At 48.4% G+C, this 10,797-nt stretch overlaps 1 protein-coding gene and 1 long non-coding RNA gene across 2 annotated transcripts in view; one reads left to right on the top strand and one right to left on the bottom strand.

The window, feature by feature from the left end:
- Positions 1–4,301: 4,301 nt before the first annotated feature.
- LOC114233648 (uncharacterized) lies at positions 4,302–10,254 on the bottom strand. The gene is made up of 3 exons (XR_003619803.2): positions 10,174–10,254; positions 5,189–5,244; positions 4,302–4,426 (listed from the first exon to the last, which is right to left on the bottom strand). It is a non-coding gene; the product is annotated as an uncharacterized LOC114233648 (long non-coding RNA).
- Positions 10,016–10,797, top strand: part of CASQ2 (calsequestrin 2) — a 44,499-nt gene continuing 43,717 nt past the window's right edge. Inside the window, exon 1 of the mRNA XM_008147213.3 lies at positions 10,016–10,392. Coding sequence (XP_008145435.2) covers positions 10,159–10,392 — 234 coding nt within the window. The 5' untranslated portion in view covers positions 10,016–10,158. The remainder of the gene's footprint in view (positions 10,393–10,797) is intronic.

Raw genomic sequence — 10,797 nt, 5'->3', positions numbered from 1 at the left:
AGGGAAGCCGGAGAGCAGGCCAGCTGCCAATACTGGTCCTGGAGCAGTGACAGATGGGTGTCCTCCCCGTCTAACTCACCCTGCAGCCCCCTGGACAAGAAACGATGTCGCCTAACCCTCAGGCTCTGTGAGCAAGGTAAGAGGAGTGCTACTCAGTCACAAAGACCAAGCCCTGGGCAATGTCCACAGAGCGAGCCTCAACCAGCACACGGTGAGCTGTTTCACTCTCGCCCAGGACTTTTCACCCTCAGCACTAGTGACACTTTGGAATCTGGCAGTTCTTTGTTGTGGGAGTTGTTGGGAGCCTTCTAGAAAGTTTAGTGCATCACCAGCTTCTATCCACTAGGTGCCACTAACACCCCAAAGCCCGCCCAAGAACTGTGATGATCAAAAATGTTCTCAGGCATGGCCAGGTGTCTCCTGGGCTCCCAAATCGCCTGGGCTGAGAACCACTGATCTAGCCTCTGGTCTTAAGCTTCTGAAGAACTGAGTGCTTACAATCCTATTTCCTGAGACCAGAGCTTGCTGTGCAATCCGGGGACCTCTGCTAAAAACCCAACACTTGTGTTGATTTATTTTGGCTGGGAAGCTAAAAGCCATTATGTATATCAAACATTGCCCCAAGCACTGAACAGGGGCGTACAGCACGGTGGTGAATTACACATTCCCCAGGGCAAGAACCCAGCTGCTCGGCTGCAGCTCCCCATGCATTGTTATTATTGCAACACTGGGCAAGGGGATTTCATCTCTTTGCCTCTCAGTCTCTTTATCTGTAAACTGTGGCTAATCACCGGGACCGCCTCACAGACATCAGAAGATGTACAGTGCAGTCACTTTGCATGTCAAGTGCTCAGCCCAGTGCTGGGCAACTGGTGAATCCAGAGATGATCTGCTGCAGCATTACTCAGCCGGGCAGCGGGGACCACGGTCCATGTGTTCACGGCACAGTGACACTAAGCCTTCTTTTTCAACTTTTTAAAAAAGATTTTTAGAGAAAAATGAAGAAAGAGGGAGAAGGAGAGGAAGAGAGGGAGAAAGAGAGAGAGAGAGAGAGAGAGAGAGAGAGAGAGAGAGAGAGAGAGAGAAAGAAACATCTATGGGTTGCCTCCCAAATGCACCCTGCCGGGGATTGAACCTGCAACCTGGGTCTGTGCCTTGACCGGGAATTAAAACTAGACTCTTCGGTGCATAGGATGATGCTCAATCAACTAAGCCTCACCGGCCAGGGCTTCTTTTTCAGTTCTGTTTTTGTAAGTACCTAAAACACTAACTCGAATATCTTGCCACTTAAAAGGAAACTTTGAGATCTTCCGACTAAACATTGGTACACATGGACCTCCATGGAGTCGGGACAGACCAGCTCCTGACTCAGACACTCAGGTCATCACTCAGCTGCCACCGTGGTCTGGGCTTTGGGGAACTCTGGATTATCTTAATTCTCGATCACCATGTTTTCTCGTTTGGGCCTATAGCACGCTATTGTACAAAGACAAGAAATCCAAGGCACATCGGTGCTGAAACGCCAAGTTAGAAGGTAGCATATAAGGGTTAATTAGTTCTGCCAATGCAATACCTTCCTAAGGTTAATTTATCAACCCAAATCTTAATTTACAGATCCAGAAATATCTTGTCAGAATCCAAAAAATACCATTATAATAGTGAATTGGGCTTTTCATTTATAAGAATAAAGAGACTGCTCACAGCCAGCTTGGGTTATTTGTCCCAAAGTGCTTACAAATAGTCTGCTGCCACCAAGGTGGACACTGTGCCTGCTTCCCCACATTCCTCTGACCTTGACAATGACCTGAGTGTCATTTGGGTATCCTACCCCTTCCTGGTGGCCCAGGGCTTTGGGGGAAGCTGACCCCTCCAGACTTCAGAGGTGGGCACCTAATGATCTCGTTTTACCTTAAGGATGGGAGAAGATAGTTGCTGGTGTTCTATGGGGGAAAACATATACACTTTCCTCCTGGAGGTAGAAGAGAGAGTATGGAGTCCAGGAGTTGTTTGCCATCATCTACCAACAGCCAGGCACGACCAACAACATGATGAGGGCTTAAGACTAGAGAAGGCAGAGCAGAGAGATGAAAACAGAGAAGACCCTGGCTGTTGAGCAGACGAATCATCCCCACCCTGCAGCCCTCCCACCTCCAGCAGCTCATGCTGAGCTGGCTGGCGTTGGATTATGTTATTGGTGTACTACCATAATCTTACGGCTGTACCTTCCACTTCCTAATTATTTAGAAACTAGAGGCCCAATGCATGAAATTCATGCAAGAGTAGGCCTTCCTTCCCCCAACTGCCAGCACAGGCTTCCCTCTGGCACCTGGGACCCGGGCTTCCCTCGCAGCCCCAGCTTCGTCCAGTCTAATTAGCATATTACGCTTTTATTATTATAGATAAACTAAAAAATTATATAAACTTAATTTGTTGAGATAAGTGCAACCTATAGGAATGACCAACATCATATCATCAAAGTAGAATTTGTTCATTTTTGCTTGTATAATCCATACCTAAATTTCAATTTTCCAAGACTTCTGCTTGGAGGCAAAATCGAGCATGGACTGATTTTACTCTCTCATCCGAAACACCCAAAACATCCAAAGAAACATTTGAAACAGCAGTTTTTAAGACACTGCACACCAGGCAACGAAAGAGCGTGATCCGTGAGAGATAGGAAACAAATGGCTGGGTTTCCACAGCTGCCCCACAGCTGCCTGCAGAGCTGCTGGGCGTGGCACAGGGAGGGGTGAGCGCGGAGCAGGCTCTGTGGTGAGGAGGAGCTGAGGGTCCCGGGAGACCCAGGTGACTACGGTTCACAGGGCACAGCATCAGACAGAGAGCCACTCAGAGACGCCCTGGGAGACCCCAGAGGGTGCCCCACATCGAGCAGAATACTGGTGAGCACATACGTGTAAGGAACTACAGGAGACTGGGCAAAAGAACACCCAAAAAGATCAGACCAGAGGGAACCGAACGCAGGCTTACACACATACGGTAACTAATTTTTGACAAAGGTGCAAAGGCATTCAGAGGAGGACGGTCTTTTCCAGAAATGGTGCAAAACCAATTGGATATCCATATGCAACACAACACAAAACAAAATTTCATCCATACTTCAAACCATATTAAAAGATTAACTCACATGAATCGCAGACCTCAAAGTAACGTTCGTGGCAGCTTATGTGTGAAAACAACCCATGTCCACCAGTGAAAATGGATAAACAAACTGTGTATATTGATACAATGTAATTCCACGTAGCAGTCAAAAGGAATGAACTCGTATTAATATATGCAACAACATGACTGAATCTCAAAAAATTATTATAGTGAGTGAAAGAAGCCAGAGTGTCCCCCCCCGCCCCCCGGAAAATAAAGAAGATAATACAATTCCATTTACCAGGAATTCTAGAAAATGAAAATTAACCCACAGTGACAGAAAAGAGATCAGTGGTTGCCCAGCGATGGGTATGACTGAGGAGGGATGTCAGGGATGGGGAGGAGGAAGGGATTACAAAGGATACAGGGAACTCTGGGCAGGGCAGTGTTCACTTTGATTGTTTCATGGGTGTATGAACATGTCAAAATAAAAGTTTGCACTTTAAATATGTGCAATTTATTATGTCAATTGCACCTCCATTTAAAAAAGTAAGTATTTCATTTTTATTTTCTTATATACAGGGTGGGGCAAAAGTAGGTTTACAGTTTGAGTACACAAAACAGAGTTTATTCTTGTGCTATTATTTATTCGTTAATGTATTATTTTCCATATGAACTGTAACCCTACTTTCGCCCCATCCTGTATATTTGTTTCCCAAACCAGTATGCCAGTGAAACATTTGTTAGCAAATGAATCTTTCTCTTGAATAATTATTTCCATTAAACTAAACAGGATGAATCATTTACAAATTGACAAATTACAATTTACTTGTTTCTGTGTGTAAGGATTATTAGAAATAATATTAAAACAAACTTTAGAATAGAGTCTACAATAATGTATAGATCTAGAAATGTTTGAAAATCATTCTTTTTAAAATCATTATGCAAGAATAACAAGTTTTAAAAAATTCCTAAAGAGAGATATTGAGAGATTGTGTATTACTGTGTAAAGATAAGTAATAAAAATGAAGGAATGCTGATTCAGTTCATTTCTCTTATTTTAGAGGTCTACACAGGTGAAGTGAGTGCCCACAGAGACCCATGTCCCAGCTCCTCCTTGGGGTGGGTTCAAAGGAACCATCGACGGAAAAGAGGGACCACCGGTACTGTGCTCACCTGTTCGGCATCTGTTCACTGCAGGCGACGGGGCTCGGAGGAGATGCAGGTATCCGTACAGAGAAAACAGCTGGCTCCAGGGACAGGCAGCTTTTCTCCATTTTAGGAGGCGGCTTTCACTGGTTTCCTCGGTATTAGTTCACTGTTGCTGCTGTAACAAATCATCACAGACTCAGTGGTCAAAACAATACAAATGTATCCTCTTGCAGTTATGTAGGTTAAAGTCTCCAGTGGTTTGGCAGGGCTGCTTTCCTCCTGGAAGTTGGGGGTGGGGGGGGGTCTCCTCACCCTGTCCACCTGTCAGAGGCTGCCCCTTCTTGGCTGGTGGGCCTGGCCCATTCAAACCTCGCTCCCACCGTCACATCTCCGCTCTCTCGGACCCTCCTGCCTCTCTTTTTAAGGACCCTCTGATTACACTGAGCCCATCAGGATCATTGAGGCTAACCTCCCCAACTTAAGGTCCTTAGTCCTTAATTGAATCGTCTCTGCGCAGTCCCTTTAGCTGCGTGAGGTAACATTCGCAGGCTTGGGGATTGAACTGGACATCTTTGGGGAGTGGGAGCACCAGTCTACCTACCACACCCTCTGTTTGGACATTTGATATAACCTCTAGGTCCAGGTTTTACTGTTCTTTTACTGTTTTCCCTAAGAAGTCTATATTTTTCTCTAATTCCAGGACAAATGAAGCCTAAACTTTCCATTTACCCATCCCTCTGTACATTTCCTCCTGAACTAAATGCCTCACTTTCTTGTTTTCCTTCCACTGGTCCTCCTGCATGTTCCCGTGGGAATCTAAGTTTTCACGTTTCTGTTTTTTCCTGAAGGAAACAGAGGCCTCCCCTCCTTGCCCAGAGCAGCCTGGGGTCATGACAAGCCGGACTGACCCTGGTCCAAACCCCTCTCCGTGACTTACCAGCGGGTGACATGCAGATGACTGGACTCTGTTAACCTCAGTTTCGTCATCATGACCTGAAAGAAATAACACCCAGCTTTAAACAGGATGACGCGTAGAGATGACGTATAGAATGGATGAACTCAGTGATTGGCTCACTGTGAGACTGAAATCACCTGCACACCACACGGCAGGGAGGTGATGCTAAAGGGCCAGGACCCAGGGCCTATCCCGAGATGAGCAGTCTCACAATGTGGGCGGCCACTATTCCTGGCTTGCCTCATGACTTCATCAGCCCCCTGCGAGAGGCACCTAGCGGGTGGTTACAAGTGGTAGAAAACAGACACAAGCGGGTTCAAATCCCAGCTCTGAGGTTACTAGCCACGTGACACCAGGCAAGTTAGTTAACCTCTCTCTGCCTCCGTTTACTCATCTGTTAAATGGGGTTGCTAAAATTGCCAGCCTTGTAAGGTTGCTAAGAATAAATGAGTTAAATTTGTATAGTGCAGTGATGGCGAACCTATGACATGCGTGTCAGCACTGACACGCGTAGCCATTTTTGATTTGCTGCTCCTGAGGATGAAACATTTGCGAAATAATGTTTTTTCCTCAAAGTGACACATTACCCGAGTTATGCTCAGTTTTTTGGCGAAGCTTGACACACCAAGCTCAAAAGGTTGCCCATCACTGGTATAGTGCTTAAAATAAGACCTGTGGAGTGCAAAGTAAGCGCTTCGGGTTTATTTAATAAATAGTTGATGGGAACTACTGCAGGCAGAACTTGTCTCTGCTTCGATCAGCCTTGGCCTACTGGGGAAAGGGCGGCCCAGTGGGAGAGCGTTTCCGAGGAAGAGTATGGTGTGCAAGGGCGTGAACGCCAGCCCCTGGGCCACGCCGAGGGCCTCCCTGAGGAAGTGACGTTTGTGGAAAGCTGGAATTGTTCTTGGTAGAGCCGTGGGCTCTTTTTCCATTGGGCATTGACTTTTTCTTTTGCCTAGTTCTGTTGAGCTGGCGCCTGGTGTAGGGGAGCTGGGGTTGCCAGATATTCAGAATAAAAAGGAGAGGAGGTCTTGGAGTTGCGAACAGGCCTGTTCTGAGCTGAGCAGAGGAAGCCTGAGGCCATGGAATGCAGGGCTGTAGACACAGCATTTCTGGGACTCTCTCTACCAGGGGAACCGGCTGTATCTCCCTGGCAGAGGCCTAGCCTGGCCCAGGGGAAAACAGGATCAAACAAAGAAAGGTGTCATACCCCACGTTGTCCACTTGGGGGAGCATTTTAGCCAAAGAAGGGACCTTTACATATTGATGTCCTAGGATGTCTGCTTTGGAGAAGATAGATGAGAGGTTGGACTTGTGAAGAATCACGCCCATCAAAACCCTCCTCCACAGGTAACATACATCAAAGTCCTCAAACCTATGGGCTGTGCCAAGGCCTATCCTGATAAAGGAAATCCTCTATGGGCGGAACAGATTTTAAAATTTCAGAGCCAGAAAGTGGCCATGGGAGGACCCCTTTTCCCACAAACTGGAAATGTGAGGGCCAAGAGGGAGGAGCCTTGACCAAGGCTGCACAGTCAGGCTCGGCTGTGTCAGACCAGCCAGAACCCAGGCCTCCTGAGTTCCTGGTTGTGGCTCTGTCACTCTGAACTGTGTCTGAGTCGCTCAAATGGGTTTCCTTGCCCTATAGACTATCCACTGTAGGTATGAACCTATATATTTTATGAACAGATGAAAAAGTCTGAGAAAGCTGATGCTGAGAGGAGGAAGAGGTGGGTACAGCTCCCTCTAGTGGTGGACTCCGCTCGGGTCTCCAGCGTGGAGGCCTCCCCCTCCTCCCTGGGACTGCCCTTCTCAGCAACCTGCTTTCTGTCTCAGCCCCTCTCCTCCCTTCTGTTCTCCCCTCCTCATAGATGCTTCTTGGACCTCCCGTCCTAAAAGGCCACCCTCTACCCACTGTCACAAGCTCTCCCTGGACCTTCTCCATTGTATTTCAGAACCTGACGTCCTACTGTGCGCGCATGTGCGCAATTACAGTATATCTACCCCCAGTACCCAGAAGAGTGGTACACAGAAGACGCTCAACACAAATTTATGTAATTAACACCTTAATGAAAGACCATGGCTTCAAACCCTTATGTATCTCATGCATCTATAAAATGGATTATGGTGAAGATGAAATTAAATAGTATATAAAATGACCTGGCTGCCTGTTGAGAATAAATGAACACAAGGGGTGCCCACGCACAGAGGGACGGACTGAAAATTGTTAGCAAAAGCAAGGGGCCTGTCTCATATACTGTGACAGTAACTGACATGTATTTGCATGAATTTGTTTATTTTGTTATATTCCTTCTTGTTCCAAAACAAAACAAAAAATACCTGCTATCGGTACAGCAAGATACACACAGCTCAGTCCAGCGCAGCCACAGAGCTAGGAGAGTGTGAGGTGTTGCCTTGGGCTGCGGCTGGTTTGCTGCATGCAGAGTTGACTCAGAAATGTCAGAAACACTTGCTGTTTACAAAATAAATGCAAGTGAGTGAGCAACAAGGCAAAGGAAAACAAAATTAGGAAGCTAAACGGCAGATGGAGAAAAGGCTGGTACATAAAAAGCAGGCCATGCAGAAGCATCATTAGAAAGGGTGGGGTGCAAATTTAGGTCCTCATGTCCACATGGACGGACAGTGGGAAACCTGATCATCACGGCACATGTCAGTGGCGGTGCCACCGTCAAGGCTGGGCTGTGAGGCCCAAACAGAGTTTGGGATCTGGGGGCAGGGACTTTCTATACTGGGGCGTCTTTCTGTTAATACTCTGATGGGCATAAGCCAGACTTGAGAGCCAAACTGACATTTTAATATTATCCCTTTGCGCCTGGCCAGTGTGGCTCAGTGTATTGAGCGTTGACCCAAGAGGTCACTGGTTCCATTCCCGGTGGGGGCAGGTGCCCGGGTTGCGGGCTTGATCCCCGATGGGAGGCGTGCAGGAGGCAGCCGATCAAAGTTCCTCTCACACACATCAATGTTTCTCTCTCTCTCCCCCTCCCTTTGTCTCTCTAAAATCAATTTTAAAAAAAATTATCCCGTTGCCCTGGTACTTTTCATCTCTTGCAAGTCAGCAGGAAATTCAAAGTCTCTGACTTTAAATAGCTCCCAGTGTTGTTGTGTGTGTTTTTTCAGTAACATATAAAAAAACATATAAGAAAAGTAGAGCAAATTCTAAATAAAGATAAGCCAATGAGATTGAGACAACTGGGAACACTTTGGGAAGCTGACCTCAAAAAAGACAAGACATAAGGTTGTTTCAGTCGGAAATCTTTCCCCCCATAATTTCTAAAGAAAGCAGAGGTCGCTCATGCTTGGCAGTGACCTGGGAGCCAACCACGCCTTGGAGTGGCTGTCCTTGGCCCCATCTTTAACAGCACAGACTATTCACCGTGGGAAGGAGCTGGATGCTGGGAGGGGTTTAATGGTGAGATCTCCAAGGTCCTGGCTTCCTGGACATGAAAAATGACGCCTCCTTGTCAGCCGGACTCTCAGCAGGAGGCCCTCTGGCCACACAGAGGCTCCGTCTCAGGCCCCTGAATTTCCCTTTTCCTCCCATCCCCTGCAAACCCTGTGAGCCACAAGGTCCTCGCCGTGTCCAAAGCTGGTCTCTTACTGAAGGAAGACAAAAACTGGGCTGGAGTCCTAAGAGCCAGAGACCCCTCTAAAGTGGAAAGACATGCCCGGCTGGTGTGACTCAGTGGTTGAGTGTTGACCTATGAACCAGGAGGTCACGGTTCAATTCCCGGTCAGGGCACATGCCTGGATCACAGCTTGATCCCCAGTGTGGGGTGTGTAGGAGGCAGCTGATCAATGATTCTCTCTCCTCATTGATGTTTCTCTCTCTCTCTCCCTTCCTCTCTAAAATAAATAAATATATATTTTAAATAAATAAAATGGAAAGACGTGGCCAGACTATTGTGTGACCAGAAGACATGGTCAAGGGCCACTGAGAAGATGGGTGTCTGCAGGGGAGTTGTCCTGCGTCAGGTTCGAGCCACCAGGAGCACCGGGCTCCCCAGCGAAGCTGAGTCCTCTGGGTGGCAGCTAGAAACAATCACAGACGAGTTGCTAATTTCTCTGACTCTCAGCTCCCCTGAGAAATGAGCCCTGATCATGTCTGCCCTGATCGCCTGCTGGAATCAAGGAGAAAATGGAATGGAAAGCCATTACTACTAGAAACGAACGACATTATTTTAATAACCTATGACCCAGCATCTCCAGAGAGAATGAAGTAGTTGTCCCCAGGGAGGGACAGGCTGGTTACCTCCCTGGATAATAGGAGGATTCGGTGATGGCTGAGGCACTGCGCACGTCCTAACGTCTCCACTTGCTCCCTGGTGCCACAGTCCCCTCTCTCTCGCCTCTCATCTTCCCTGCCTCCCTCCAAGTTCACCTCTGGCCTCTCATCTTCCCTCCCTCCCTCCAAGTTCACATCTCGTCTTTGACCTTCCTGGCGTCAATTCCTCGGCTTTCCCTCCTGCCTCCTCCCTCTCCACCTTCTGACAGATCATATCAGCGAATCCCTCAACAGTGGCACGGAGAACTTTTTTATTTGTCGCATGATTTATTTTTAGCCTGAGACAAGTGCATCCTAAAAATGGAGTTCCTGATGGGTCGGGGCTGGGCAGAGCTATGCGCGGTATCTGGGCTTGGCCGCCCAGCCTGGCTCAGTCCACACGTGTGTGTGCATATGTGTGTGTGTGTGTGCGTGTGTGTGTGTGTGTGTGAGAGAGAGAGAGAGAGAGAGAGCCTCAGCTCCCTCCTTTCTGAGCTCACAAGTGCAGTAGCCGGACCCAAGGAGGAGAAGACTCAGTTCCAGGGCCCAGCAAGGGCAGGAGGGCCAGGCCAGCCTCTCTGCCCCCCGCCTCTCTCAACAAGCCCCTAAGAATTTTACCTCTTTTGTCCTGCACTCAGCATTTCTGGGCAGAACACCCCACTTCTCCCCGATGAAGCGGACTCACCTGTTTGTGGTGGGGGTCTGCCTGCTGTCCTCCTGCCGGGCGGAGGAGGGGCTGAACTTCCCCACGTACGACGGCAAGGACCGTGTGGTGAGTCTCACGGAGAAGAACCTCAAGCAGGTCCTGAAGAGGTACGACCTGCTGTGCCTCTACTACCACGAGCCCGTGTCTTCGGACAAGGTCGCTCAGAAGCAGTTCCAGCTGAAAGAGATCGTGCTGGAGGTGAGCAGGGGCATGCTGATGCTGTCCCAGGAGCTGGGGCTGCCCGGCAGGGCTGGGAGGCAGGAGGGGGCAGGGTCCCTGTCCTGAAATCTCCCTGCATCCCAGTCTCAGGTGAATGGGAGATACTCTTGTTGCAAAGTTGGGATGAGTGAACAAGCGTGGGCCCAGACGCCAAAAATGGGGACCATGGGATGTGTCTGTCCCATGGTGGTCCTCTCGATTTTTCAAGGGCATTAGCCCCAGCCACTGTTTTTCGAAATGTCAAAACTATTGTTAAAAGGCCTGGCTGACATGGGATTCCGGGATTGGTGGTGGTTTTACTTGGTGTGCTGATGACCCACTGGGTGTGCTGATGGCCCACTGGGCGTGCTGATGGCCTACTGGGTGTGCTGATGGCCTACTGGG

This window comes from Eptesicus fuscus, chromosome 22 (genome assembly GCF_027574615.1).
Source record: "Eptesicus fuscus isolate TK198812 chromosome 22, DD_ASM_mEF_20220401, whole genome shotgun sequence".
Lineage (NCBI taxonomy): Eukaryota > Metazoa > Chordata > Mammalia > Chiroptera > Vespertilionidae > Eptesicus > Eptesicus fuscus.
This window is presented reverse-complemented; position numbering and strand designations above follow the sequence as displayed.